General features: G+C 46.9%; 1 protein-coding gene and 1 pseudogene across 1 annotated transcript; both read left to right on the forward strand.

The window, feature by feature from the left end:
• Positions 1-1,805: 1,805 nt before the first annotated feature.
• Positions 1,806-5,370, forward strand: LOC147963038 (protein ENHANCED DISEASE RESISTANCE 2-like). The gene is made up of 14 exons (XM_087526753.1): positions 1,806-1,921; positions 1,996-2,091; positions 2,266-2,330; positions 2,423-2,494; positions 2,621-2,776; positions 2,874-3,100; positions 3,236-3,272; positions 3,383-3,528; positions 3,611-3,712; positions 3,868-3,912; positions 4,015-4,155; positions 4,250-4,345; positions 4,550-4,651; positions 4,752-5,370. The coding sequence occupies exons 1-14, from the start codon at positions 1,842-1,844 to the stop codon at positions 4,965-4,967; spliced, it is 1,581 nt and encodes a 526-aa protein (XP_087382879.1). The 5' UTR covers positions 1,806-1,841; the 3' UTR covers positions 4,968-5,370.
• Positions 5,371-13,051: 7,681 nt separating this feature from the next.
• On the forward strand, positions 13,052-15,018 carry LOC147963039 (crocetin glucosyltransferase, chloroplastic pseudogene; annotated as a pseudogene).

Genomic DNA, 15,018 nt, shown 5'->3' on the forward strand with positions numbered 1-15,018 from the left:
ACAAGAGAAGGCAAAGCTTTATTTCAATGAGCCACCCAAAAAGATAAGGCTTTTCACAAGCTTCAATGCCCGCAAGGGGACAGTGCACAAGTGGGACTGCGTGCGCCTTCATTGTCATCCGTTCTTGGTCTATACAATATATTTCTCTACCTATATTATTTCTCCCAATTATTTGCCCATCATTGGAAGTGTCCTCAAAGTTGTTAGAATTTACCCAATCCAAGAATAAAAAATAATGATCCGCTTGCACCTTCAGTCAATAATGTAGCCCTTCAATCAATAATGTAGACCTCTTTCTGGCCTGAACCAAAGTGCCTCTTTCTAGATGCTAACAAAATGACAATTTCCAAAGCATGATCGACCATTTCGTAAAGAAAACATGACCGACCATGATCTAGAAGCCTGCAAACTAGATCAAGCTCGCCAAATTGGAACTTGAAAAATTATGCAAAAGAAAGAAGACGCAAAGGGAACTCAGATCCGATTTGTATTTTGGGGCCATAGAATAAATCAATCAATTATCCAAATCATGTTATTCAAGGTACCAATTTAGAAGTTTCTTAACTCTATATCAAATAGCTCCTAATCTGAATACTACTATGTGATTTGTATCCCTCCTCTAACGTATATTTGGTTCTTTGAATCAATTTAACTATAACAGTTGCTTCAGTCAATCGGGAATTCAGTGCTTCGCTTCGTCGTTGTTCGTCGTCGGTTGTCGAAAATTACTCGGCGGTGCGGGCGATGTGGACTGGGACAAAATTTTGTGTCTAGAGCAAGGTTGATCTTTAAAACTAACCATATGCTTCATTTCTGCTTTATGTATTTTTGGGGTACGAGCACTTTTTCCCGTTGCAACGCATGGCCATGTTTACTAGCAGTAGCGGAGCTTGGGCTGATTTTGTGGAGGGGCAAATGGGCTGGAGGGGCAAGAAAAATGACTTTAGGCTGATTTTAACTGGGCATATGGGCTGAATACTAGGGGATATATGCTAGTTTTCTCATGGGCTGGGGGGCAATGTCCCAGGTTGCTCTCCACTAAGCTCCGCCATTGTTTACTAGTGTTCATATGAAATCCGCCGTGTTTGCATCCGGTTTGTATGAAAATCCAGACGTGTTTGCATGAATTTCGTTTGACTGTTCTGATAATAGTTAAAATGTATGTGGGCAGTGTTGGATGGCTGCCTCTCGCATCCGTGTCGACAGACTGGTCCTCCCCTGACAACGGACGGATGCGGGAGGAAATTTGGGGGTCATGGTTGGTGATGCCCTAAGGTATATTATTTCTTGTTTTTCGGACTTTGTTTACATTTTTTGGAGTTAAAAAACCAATTAACTCATTGTTCGGGGTCAAGTCTTGGCACCCTCATGTTCAATTTTATTGTTGTTGTATAATGTGTTAACATAGACTCAAGAACACATGTTTGATTTTTCAACCCAGTTTTTCCAAGCTCTTGTACTCCAATTTATTTATATTCACTAAATGTCTAATGCATAGAAAGTAATTTCTACAAAGAAATAGACAGGGGGGGTAAAAATACTAATATAAATGAGTAAATAATGTAGAAAATAACAGAGCATAAAAGGAAAAAAAAAAAGAAATACTGTACAAAAGAAAAGGAACAAGATAAATAATAAGAAAACAGAAAAAGGAAGTGTTTGCCAAGTGCAATAAAAAGACATTTGGCAAAGAGGAAAGACAAGAAAAAGAAAAAAAATGCCATGGGAAAAAAGAAACTCAACAAAGAGAGTTGTTTGCTGAGTGCAAAAGAAAAAAGCACTCAGCAAAGAGTTCTTGCCCAGTGCAAAAAAAACACTCGGCAAGAAGCTGTAGCCGTGCTATGAGGGCTGTCGGGGTAGTGGAAGCAACATGTGAAGCTATTTTTGGTCTAGTGATGAGCATGGATGTGACAAGATATGAGTAAGAGTTTGGCATTTTAAGTCTCTGCTGTTCGAACTACTGACGTGGATACCGATGTTTGTTCTCCACTATAGGTGGGACTGTAGCTTTCGCTACGGAAGTTTAGTTGAAGAGGTTGATGGCCACACTGCAATAATCTATCACAAGTTGCAGCTCCACTGGTGTCCAATGTAACCACACCCTCACATGTTCACATGTTTTCACCATCTGTAAAATGCATTTTTGCATGTCACAAACATATAGCATTTTCTATCTCTTATCTGGATGTGTCATTAATACTGGTAGCATTTTGAATTGTCTGTCAGATTCTAGCTTATATTCTTTCCATCCTAAATAACATGCAGGCTAGTTTGGCCCAGGGATCTTTGTTATGTCCGCTACTGGCGGCGGAATGATGATGGAAGCTATGGTACATTCTTGAAATTCTCCATGTAGCTGTCACATTTCCTGCCTGCAGTGTCTTCTCATTTACAGTGTATTTTTGTTGTTACATATATGCAGTTGTTCTGTTTCGATCTGTCGACCATCCTAACTGTGGCCGGCAAAGAGGGTATGTGAGGGCTTTCATCGAAAGTAAGTCTCTTTCTGACCATCGGCCATCCTTCATTTCATTTACCTGGGAGGATGAGACTCTTCAAATAAACAAAATTAACTTGGGTTCATTTTTTTTTTCCTTTTCTGAACTTCATACTAGTTCAGGTGGTGGGTTCAAGATTACTCCTCTCAAGTGTCGCAACGGGCGGCCCCGTACCCAGGTCCAACACCTTATGCAGATAGATCTGAAAGGATGGTTCCTCAACTACTCCGCTTCCTTTCAGTACCATACATTGCTGCAAATACAGAACTGTGTTGCCGGTACTGCACGCGTGGTTTTTCCCTTATTATTGGGGAGCATATATAGTTCACCAATTCATTCTGATGCTTACAGCTTTAATTTTACACTTACTGCCAGGCCTGCGCGAGTACTTCTCACAGACAGATGAATGCCATATAGCTCCAAGGATTCCTGTGATGGAGAAAATGTTCGATCCATCGGCAGATCAGAAAAACCCGCCGCCTCGTGCAATCGACAAGATTAACCCCTTGGATAGAGACCAAAAAGATGGTAGAAACATGTCAATCATCGAGGAAGAATCCGATGAGGACGATGACTACCAAGTTCCTGAAGCTAACATAGAGGTTACATATCCTAGACCACACTGATAGTTTTTTTCTTCTTCTACCAATTGAGTATCTTAATTAAACCACACTATGAACAACTGTTTGAAGTGTTTTCACACTTCATAATAAACATTTCCGAAAATTAATGTACAGGATGACTCCAACAAATCTGACAACGACGCTAAGCCAGGTTTGATTACCGCTTCCTATCTGCGTGCTTGCATTATCATGTCTGCTGTCAAGTTCCCAGGGCAGATGCAATTTTTTTTTGCTCTAACGGCGATAGCTTTGCCATGGCAGAAGAACCTCCGGAAAAGATTGATTTATCATGCTTTTCGGGCGTCCTTCATCGTGACCCGGATGAGAAAACCCGCAACTGTTGGACCGTACCCGATAGCACCCTCTTTAAAGTTCGCAGCAAGAACTTCCCCACTGATAAATCAAAGGTCTAAATCTTCCATTTTATGCTTAATTAATTATGAAGAATATTAGATGAAGAGCTTCAACACACTCACATTCAATTTACAGATACCTGCAGCAAGTTATCTCATGGAGCTCGCGGCGATCAACTGGTTTAAGGACACGAAGCGTATGGATAATGTTGGCAGGCAGAGAGGTTGTGTTGCTCAGGTAAACAAGATAATTACCAGAAATTTTCTGAGAATACGCCCTCAGTTAAATTTCTCAACAAAAGCACTTTTGAATTCATGTTTGTTTCTCTCTGAAGTATAACAGAACCACTTTTGAATTCATTACTTTCTTTTCCACTGCTACCGGTTTTGTAGCTTGCTGCTGAGAAAGGGATGCACACATTTGTTGCCAACATACAAGTGAGTGACATTCTTAATAGATTTCTGTGTAACATATTATTCATGTGTTTGTAGACTTCTGTCAAACTTCTTTTTGGTGAAGTCATCAATTTCCTATTGCAGATTCCTGGATCGACCCATTACAGCATAGTGATGTATTTCGTCACAAATACCATGAAAAAGGGATCGTTGCTGCAACGTTTCTTTGACGGCGATGATGAATTCCGCAATAGCAGACTGAAGCTTATACCGGCCGTTCCGAAGGTCTGTTTTTTTCACAAAAATCGTGTAGTCTGCAACTAGTTTGTTGTATTCTTCATCTTCACTCTGACTCATCAAACAAACAAAAAATCTTCAGGGCTCTTGGATAGTGCGGCAAAGTGTCGGAAGCACCCCTTGTTTGCTGGGAAAGGCCGTCGACTGCAGCTACATACGCGCTCCGGGGTACTTGGAAGTAAGTCATATTATTTATTACGTGAAATCCTCCAAATGATGGGCCACCGATAGCTTTTTCCATATCGTGCTTACGGCATTACAATGACCAGTAGAGTTTTGGGTTCATGACATTTAACTACCGACAGAAGTTCATCATCATTATTGTTTTTTTTTCTCATTTTTGGCGAGACAATGCATCTTAACGGATAGGTTGTTTCTGCAGGTGGATGTTGACATCGGTTCTTCTGCGGTAGCCAATGGGGTTCTGGGGCTGGTGTTTGGTGTTGTCACAACATTGGTAGTTGACATGGCCTTCCTAATACAGGTAGGAACCCCAAATGCCAATGTTGAAGCATGGGTATATTTAAGAAAATAAAATCTAGTCTTATCTTATCAATATACACATTATACTTTGCCGGATACAGGCGAACACGTACGAGGAGCTCCCGGAGCAGGTGATCGGCGCGGCGCGGCTGGCTCACGTCGAACCGGCGGCAGCAATAGTTCCTGACCTTGATAATACCAGCAGCGACAATAAAGATAGCAACAACGACGACAACAGCAGCAACAACAACAACAACGGCAGCAGCAACAACAACGCGACTTCCCCGGAGGACGATTCGTCCAAGAAAACCAACTGATTCCGCCGGGCGTGCGTGCAGATTAATTTGTTGATTCTTTTTCGTTTCTTCTTTCCTCTTCCATTAGTCACTTGAGCACTGCACCAACTTGCAGCCTGGTCTTGAGTTCAGAACCTGAGACAGTGTTAATTTTCTTCATCGTTTTATTCGTTACAATTCAAATTTTCTTTTCAACTTCATTTTTGGTGTCTGGAAGCACTTTGATGTAAATTACGCGCGCGCAGAATCCAGATCGATATACGCGCTCGCTTCCTCACACTATTACAAGGTATGTATTTGTTAATATATGTATGATCCAATAGGTGACATTCAGGTTAAATTGCTACATACTATAGACTGCAGAGTATATCATATATATGTATACATTGCTCTGTTTCAAAGCAAAGGAACCTTTTTGTTTGTTTTCTGAGCTTAATTAACAATGTAATGTCCATGTCCATATGCTATGGCTTATAAACCGGACCGGCGTAGCCATCATAATCCTCTAGACTAGACCGTTGAGCCCTAAGAATCATTATCAGTCTATCACAAGCATGAATTTTACGAGTGTTAGAAATAGAGATAGAACTACCTATTGTAATCTCAACAAACTCTATCCTCTCTCTCTCACGTAGCTTATCTCCTCTTCTCTGTAACAACCGAATCTAGATCGATCGGTATTGCCTTGTAAGCCACGACAGGGGCTGTCCTGTCTCATATCAATATAAACCAACGCGGCTCCTCATTGAGGAGTAGGAACGCTTCCATCTAACATGGTATACAGAGCCATCCTCTTCCCATCAATCTAGCTAGAAGCCTTCTTCCCGATCACCCTCGCCATTGCCATGTCGTCCTCATCCACCGTCACCCTCAACCTTGGAGCCCTACCATCCGAGAAACTTACCAAAACCAACTACATCCTATGGAAGGCACAGGTCATGTTGGGCCTGCGAGGAGCGCAGGTCACCGGCCTCCTGAACGGGTCAGATGTCGCACCACCGAAGACGGTGCAGCGAGAGCAGACGAACAAAACCATCACCACGGAGCCCAATCCGCTGTATGCACGGTGGATATCAAAGGATCAACAGGTTCTGAGTCATCTTCTGAACTCTCTGTCAATGGAGATCCTCGCCCAAGTTGCGAGCAAGGAGACAACCTTTGATCTCTGGACTGCCATCACCACCTTGTTCTCATCGCAGTCCCAGTCTCGCATCACCAATCTGCGGATTGCAATCACCAACACGAAGAAGGGTTCCATGTCCAGCAGCGCCTACATCTCCAAGATGAAGAATCTGGGGGACGAGCTCGCAGCGGCAGGACGCCCCGTCTCGGATCCAGAGACGGTGGATTATGTCCTCGCCGGCCTTGACAGAGACTATGATCCTGTTGTGGCAGCTATTGGCGCAATCAAGAATCAAATCACAGTTGACGACCTATTCGCTCAGATCGCGGCATTCGACTAGCGAGTCGAGATGCTCGGCGATGGCCCTGGTGGGGGTTTCAAAACCTCTGCAAACTTGGCCTACAGGGGGCGTGGGCGCGGCTACAGCAGGGGCCGCGGGCACAGCAGCAGCAGGGGGCGCGGCCGAGGCAGGCGTCCTTGCCCGACTCCATCCGGTGGCCACGGCGGCGGCAGAGGTGGCTGCGGTCGTCCACAACAACAACGGCAGCAGCAGGAACATGATTATCCAGAGTGTCAAATCTGCTACAAATATCACCCAGGAGGGGCTCGTGATTGCTGGCACAGGTATGATGAAGATGAACCCGAGGAGAAGAGTGCAAACATGGTGACCAACTCCTATGGCGTTGACACGAACTGGTATGCAGACACCGGTGCTTCACATCACATTACCGGCGAGCTGGACAAGTTGACGTTCAAGGAGAAGTACCATGGACATGATCAAGTGCACACCGCGAGCGGTTCTGGTATGAAAGTTGCTCACATTGGTCATTCAATCGTTAAAACCCCTAAAAAAACCTTGCATCTAAACAAAGTTCTTCATGTTCCTGAAGCCTCACAAAATCTTCTCTCTGTTCATCGATTTACTTTAGATAATCGTGTCCTCATTGAATTCTACCCTTATTTGTTTTTGGTAAAGGACTTGGACACGAGGTGAATCCTGCTTAGGGGCAAGTGCGTGGGAGGTCTCTACCCACTTATATCTTCGTCATCATCATCGAATAAACAAGCGTTTGTCGCTGTCAAGCCTTCATCATCCAAGTGGCATAGTAGATTAGGTCATCCTTCATCAGTCATTATTAAATTTGTTCTTAGCAAGAATAAACTTCCCTTCTCTCATGAGATTAGTGAGTCGATTTGTGATCCGTGTCAACAGGCTAAAAGCCATCAACTTCCATACCCTGTATCTACTAGCATATCTACTGCACCCTTACAACTAGTTTTCTCAGATGTTTGGGGGCCAGCTCCTACTTCGGTCGGTAGATACTCATACTATGTAAGCTTTATTGATGATTATAGCAAGTTTACATGGATCTATCTTCTTAAGAAACGGTCTGAAGTGTTTCAAGTTTTCACAAACTTTAAAAATCTTGTTGAAAGAAAACTAGACACTAAGATCATTGCCATGCAAACCGACTGGGGAGGTGAATACAGGAAACTGAATTCCTTCTTCCAGCAACTTGGTATTTCTCATCATGTTGCATGTCCACATGCGCACCAGCAGAATGGTTCTGCAGAAAGAAAACATCGTCATGTTGTTGAAGTAGGCCTAGCTCTACTCGCAAATGCGTCTATGCCACTAAAATTCTGGGATGAAGCATTCTTAACTGCCACATATCTCATCAACTTGCTCCCTAGCAAAGTCATCAAATTTGAGACCCCTATCACACGTCTCTTTGGCACTAATCCAGATTACAAGTCTCTGCGTGTCTTTGGTTGTGCATGCTGGCCTAACCTACGGCCATACAACTCGCGCAAGCTTGCTTTCCGTTCCAAACGGTGTGTTTTCTTGGGGTATAGTCCCATTCACAAAGGAGTAAAATGCCTAGATGTCTCTACTGGTAGAGTTTATATATCCCGTGATGTTGTTTTTGATGAGTCTATTTTCCCCTTTGCATCTCTTCATCCTAACGCTGGAGCCATTCTTAAGAAATAAATCCTTCTTCTTCCCCCAAACCTTCGGAATTTTGAGCAAGGGGGCGACGGTTGTACTGACCAATATGACACTTCGATCAGTTCTAGTGGTGCATCTATTCCTGTGCAGGGTCATGGAGAAAACACAGGAGAAAATGGTGCTCAAAATGATCAAGATTTGGCAAAAAATGGTCCCATATTGCATGTGCTGGAGGGAGAAGAGGCAGGCGCAGACTACGAGGTTGATCCGGAGCAACCTGCGACACCGCAGCGTCAGGCGTCCTTGGATCGCGCGCAGCGATCAACCCTGGATCGCGCGCCCACCAGAGGCCAGTGCCAGCACGCCACGTCGCCAGGCAGTGGGCCGGCTCAGCGACCCACGTGCGGGTGGCCCACCACGATCGGTCTCCATCCTGAGACGGTCGGCCCGGGATCTCGCACGATCGGCTCGGGATTGCGGCTGCCCACGCGTGCGGATCAGGCGACAGCGACACCCATGGGATCTTCTGCATCGCGCGGGGCTGCGGCACCAGAGTCCAGCGCGAACACACCAGAGGCTACAGAATCAGGGTCCGGATCAGCTACGCAAAGTGGATCCAGAGAATCTGCATCATCTGGATCTTCTGTGGCGCGGTCATCTGCTCAGCAGCCGGTGCCAGCCTCGCGTGTCACAACCCGTCTTCAAAAAGGTATAAAAAATCCACAAATTAGAACAGATGGTACTATACGCTATGGCATGTTATGTGTTGCAGGAGAGCCAACTAGATTGGAAGATGCACTTGGAGATTCAAGGTGGAAAAATGCAATGGATGAAGAGTACTCTGCACTCATGAAAAATAAAACATGGCACCTTATACCTGAGCAGCGAGGTAAAAATGTTATTGACTGTAAGTGGGTATATAGAATCAAGAAAAAGGCAGATGGTTCGATTGACAGGTACAAGGCACGTCTAGTCGCAAAAGGTTATGGGCTGGATTATGAGGACACATTTAGTCCCGTTGTTAAAGTTGCAACCATTAGGCTTGTGTTAGCTATTGCTGTTTTCAGGGGATGGAGCTTGAGACAGCTAGACGTTCAAAACGCGTTTTTGCATGGTGTTCTGGAAGAGGAGGTTTACATGCGACAACCACCTGGGTATGAAAACAAGAAAACACCCCACTATGTGTGTAAGCTTGATAAGGCCCTTTATGGCCTAAAACAGGCACCAAGAGCGTGGTATTCAAGGCTAAGCTCTCAGCTAAGGTGTCTTGGTTTTGTTGCATCTAAAGCTGACACATCACTCTTCATCTACAATAAGGAAACCACAGTCATATTTGTTTTGATATATGTTGATGATATTATAGTTGCCAGTTCTTTATCAAGTGCTACTAATGCTCTACTTCATGATTTAAGTTCAGAGTTTGCCTTGAAAGATCTTGGTGATCTACACTTCTTCCTGGGCATTGAGGTAAAGAAGATTCCAGATGGCATAGTAATGAATCAGGAAAAATATGCTACTGAGCTTCTGACCCGCATGAGGATGAAGGATTGTAAGCCTTCACCTACACCATTGTCCTCTTCAGAAAAATTGTCAGCTTTGGAAGGGGAGCCTCTAAAGGAAGAAGAGATCACAAGGTACAGGAGTGCTGTGGGTGCCTTACAGTACTTAACACTGACAAGACCAGATATATCATTTGCTGTTAACAAGGTTTGTCAGTATCTACATGCACCTACTACTGTACACTGGACAACTGTTAAAAGAATTGTACGGTATATAAAATACACTGTAAGCCTAGGACTCCAGTTTAAACGATCCAGCTCCACTTTTGTTAGTGCCTTTTCTGATACTGATTGGGCAGGATGCAGTGATGACAGGAGGTCAACTGGAGGATTTGCAATATTCTTTGGTCCTAATCTTATTTCTTGGAATGCCAGGAAACAGGCTACAGTGTCAAGATCAAGTACAGAGGCTAAATATAAGTCACTAGCCAATGCAACTGCTGAGATCATTTGGTTGGAATCATTACTTAATGAGTTGGGTGTTAAGCAACGCCGCATTTCCTGTTTATGGTGTGATAATTTGGGAGCCACCTATCTCTCTGCTAACCCAGTGTTCCATGGAAGAACTAAACACATTGAAGTTGATTTCCATTTTGTGAGAGAAAGGGTTGCAGAAAAGAAATTGGACATCAGGTTTATTCCCTCCAAAGATCAGGTGGCAGATGGCTTCACCAAGGCATTGTCAATTAAACCATTTGAGGAGTTCAAGAGGAATCTTAATATAGGATAGTTGAGATTAAGGAAGGGTGTTAGAAATAGAGATAGAACTACCTATTGTAATCTCAACAAACTCTATCCTCTCTCTCTCCCGTAGCTTATCTCCTCTTCTCTGTAACAACCGAATCTAGATCGATCGGTATTGCCTTGTAAGCCACGACAGGGGCTGTCCTGTCTCATATCAATATAAACCAACGCGGCTCCTCATTGAGGAGTAGGAACGCTTCCATCTAACAATGAGTACGAAAATAGTAAATGTAAATACATAGGATTTTACTAATTTGATGCGAGGGCTTTAACTAGGATTTTACTATTTTGTCAATTTCATGAAAACCTTTTCAATTTGTGAACAATTATTGAATTATTTTAAATAAAGGATTTGTTTTTCAAATTGGTGGACCTTTTCACATCCGTGAAGATTTTTCAAATTCTTGAACATTTTTTAAATTTCATAAACATTTTTCATATTCATGAATCTTTTTTAAATTTGTAAAACTTTCAAAATCATGAACATTATTTTAATTTGTGAACACCTTCTGAAATTCATAGTCTTTTTTCCAATTTTGTGAAAAAAAATCATATTTGTTATTTTTTTTTCAAATTCACGAACCTTTTCAAATCCATAAATTTTATTTCATTTGTTTAATTTTTTTCAAATTCAAGGACACTTTCGAATACATGAACGCTTTTTCAATTTGAGAAAACCTTTTCAAATCCATAAACATCTTTTCATTTTATAATTTTTTTTTCAAATTCATGGACACTTTCAAATACGATGAACAATTTTTTCAATTTGAGAACACCTTTTCAAATTTGCGAATATTTTTTTCCATTTCATGAACATTTTTTAAAAATTTGAACATGTTCTGTGAATTCTTTGTCAAATTCATGAATAATCCAGGTTTATCTTTTTCCATATTGCTTAGTCGCTCAATCTGCATACATCACAGGATAGATCCAATGATTTAGGAGTTAATTAAGAAATATGAACTTTTTTCCTGTCTTCAAGATATGTCGGCCATAAGTAAGTACTCCCTGCGTAAACTAATATAAAAACATTCCTCCGTAAACTAATGTAAGAGCGTTTAGATTACTACATAGAGTATAGGGAAATGTTTACACTCGACGCGCCGGCCGAACTTTGGGCCGGACGCGCGCGGGGCGTTCGATCATGGGGGCATCATGTGGCCAGAAGGGAGCGCGACCCCACCTTATCCCTTTGTTTTTTTTACGTTGACTTTGGCTACTCGACGCACTCCCATCCTCTTACTCCCCGCGTGCTTCCCCGTCAACCGTTGTTATCCCCGCCGTTCCCCTGCCCGACTAGACACCGGCGAGCTGCTACCACACATGGCCAGAGTGCGAACTGGAGTGCTCGCCGGCGAGCTGCTACCACACATGGTCGGAGTACGAACTGGAGTGCTCGCCGGCGAGCTGCTACCACACAAGGCCGGAGTACGATCGAACTGGAGTGCCCGCGGCAAGATGCTACCCCGCACACGGCGTGCAAACCATAGCTGGCAAGGCAAAGCTGGAAGGTAACACTGGTGGCTTCGTATGAGGACGCCACACCAACGTTTCAACCGGCATCGTTATTTGCTGGAACCAGTGTCTTTTTTTGCTGGAACTAGACACATTTTTTGCTACCATCTTTTTTGATTTGCTAGACCAGACCAAGGTTTGCTATCACCGTATTTCAATTTTGCTGGAAGCAGCCTAGTTTTTTGCTACAACTGTCTTCTGGTTTTGCAAAGTCCGCCATTTTGGCGACCGGTGACAGCAACTTCGGCCATTTTTGCTACAACAGTTTCAAATTTTTGCTACCATCATCTTTGTGTTTTGCTACATCCATTCATGAGGCCATGGTGCATTTTTACGACTGAGATGTGACCGGCGACGACGACCTCCCCCTGAAAGCTACAACCAGCTGAGCCAGAAGCTGCAACCGTCATCTCTTTTTGCTACTACCGGCGACGGATTTGCTACATTCATCACTGCGGGTCCGCGACCTACTAGGGTAGTGACTTTTTTGTTGCAACCATCCTAAGATTTTGCTACTACCGGCGGGATTTTTGCTACATCCATTATATGTGGGGAAGATCGTGACCTGCGACGGCAACGGCGGCGGATTGGTGCAAACGGACATGGAAAAAAGCTTCAACCGGCCTAGTATAAGTTACAACTGATGGAGAAAAAAGCTTCAACAGACATGACAGAAAAGGTTCAACCCTCATGGAAAAGCTGGAAGCAGGTACGAAAAAAGCTTCAAGCGACCATGAAAAAAGCTTCAAGCTAGAGCCAGCAATGGCTATGACGGCAAGGCTACGATGGGTTGACGGCGAGGTTGCAGGCTGCAATGGCGAGGCTGCTACCAAACGACAGCGGGGGGTGCGACCACGGAGCAACGCCATGTTGCAACCAATGACGACGAGGACCGCAAAACACCCACGAGATGCAGCTTCAACGGCGGCGGCGTGGTTGCCAGCATGTCGACGGCAAGGCGAGCGAGGAGCGGCGTCCTTCGCGGGAGGATAGACACGGGAGATGGGAGTTTTTTCGCGAGGGCCGGGTAAGAGAAAGAGGCGCCATGGTGGAGGATGTGTTTGCGTCGAGCGCAGCCTATACGCGAGGAAGGAGGAGGCTTTGACCTCCACGCAAGGGAGAAGATGCAATCTGGACAGTTATTATTGAGTAAATCGAGCGACTGGGGCTTGACCGGCCGAAACTTTCGACCCGTGCACCGGCGCCCAGTACTGACCTAGAGTATATGACAAACGAAGCGAATGTCCACCTCCACATCGCTCACTCGCCGCAACCTAACCCACCAAGGAGCCACACACACAGCACATCGACAACAAGAGCGCACGCACGCAGCAATGGCGTCTGTTGTGGAGCGCGCGTCGCCGGCGCAGCACTTTCTGGTGGTGACGTACGCGGGGCAAGGCCACATCAACCCGGCGCGCCACCTCGCGCTGTGCCTGCTCCGCGCCGCGCCCGGCGCCCGCGTCACCTTCTCAACCGCCGTCTCCGCCTGCCGCAAGATGTTCCCAGACCACGCGGACGCGGCGGCGGTGGACCATGTCGACGGCGCCGGCGTCCGCTACGTGCCCTACTCCGACGGCTTCGACGGCGGCTTCGATGGCGTCAGCACGGACTACATCTCCAGCCTCAAGGTCGTGGGGGCCCGCACGCTGGACGGCGTGCTCGCGCGCCTCCGCGACGCCGGCACCCCCGTCACGCGGCTCGTGTACACGCAGGTCCTCTCCTGGGCCGCCGACGTCGCGCGCGCGCACGGCGTGCCCGCCGTGCTCTACTGGATCCAGCCGGCCACCGTGCTCGCCGCCTACCTCCACTTCCTGCGCGGCACCGACGGCCTCGACCAGGCCGTCGCCGCCGCGGCGAGCGACCCGTGGGCGGGCATTCGCGTCCGGGGGCTCCCGCCGATGCGCGTGCGCGACCTGCCGTCCTTCTTCGCCATCGCCTCCGACGACCACCCCTACGCCTTCGTGCTCCAGGTGATCCGCGAGCTCCTTGACGTGCTGGGCCGCGAGGACACGCCCACCGTGCTCGCCAACACGTTCCACGCCATGGAGCCCGACGCGGTGGCGACGCTGCGCCACAGCGGCATCCACGTCGTCCCCGTCGGCCCCGTGCTCTCCTTCCTGGACGCCACGGCGGCGTCGGCCAACAACAACAGCAACGACCTGTTCGAGCTGGACGGCAAGGGGTACATGGAGTGGCTGGACGCGCACGCAGCGGGGTCGGTGGTGTACATCTCCTTCGGGAGCTCGTCGACGATGAGCAGGCGGCAGATCACGGAGGTGGCGCGCGGCATGGCGGAGAGCGGCCGGCCGTTCCTGTGGGTGCTGAGGAAGGACAACCGCAGCGAGGTCGACGGCGACAGCGACGAGCTGTGCGCCGGCGGTGGCATGGTGGTGGAGTGGTGCGACCAGGGGAAGGTGCTGTCGCACCCGGCGGTGGGGTGCTTCGTCACGCACTGCGGGTGGAACTCGACGCTGGAGAGCGTTGCGTGCGGCGTGCCGGTCGTCGGAGTGCCGCAGTGGACGGACCAGGGCACCAACGCGTGGCTGGTGGAGCGGCAGCTCGGCACCGGGATAAGGGCCGCCGTCAGCGACAAGGACGGCGTGCTGGAGGCCGGCGAGCTGCGGAGGTGCATCAGCTTCGCCACATCGGATGTTGTGCGCGCCAAGGCGGAGCTGTGGAGGGAGAAGGCGCGCGCGGCCGCGGCCGTGGGCGGCTCGTCCGAGAGGAACCTCAGGGAGTTCGCCCTCGCCGGCAACTAGCCAGCCGGCAGGCCACCTTGCATGCACGCCATGGTCCTGCAAGTCCACAGCATATAGCATGACCAACGCTGCTACACAGCCGACACATTGTGGACGATTTGGAGACGATGCAGCGCATCAAGCCATCCATGCAATTAGCAAAAGTGAGCATCTCACCGTCCACTCCTCCCGTCGTCCAAAGTTCGGCCGACGGCCGGCGACTGTCGTCCGTACAGCAATTTCGATAGCATCACGACGTGCATACGAGACGACTCGGTACAGCAAATAGCGAATGTTTTGGTTACCGCCCGAAATTACTCCGTACTACGTTGATGTCGTAAATAATTTGATTCGACGTTGCATCTGTTAGTATGCTATAATAGTAGTGCTAACATGCTACTAACATATATTAATTCAAAGCCGGACTGTTTTGATTCGA

Source organism: Triticum urartu, chromosome 6A (assembly GCF_056163025.1).
Source record: "Triticum urartu cultivar PI428250 chromosome 6A, HENAU_Tu73, whole genome shotgun sequence".
NCBI classification, from domain to species: domain Eukaryota; kingdom Viridiplantae; phylum Streptophyta; class Magnoliopsida; order Poales; family Poaceae; genus Triticum; species Triticum urartu.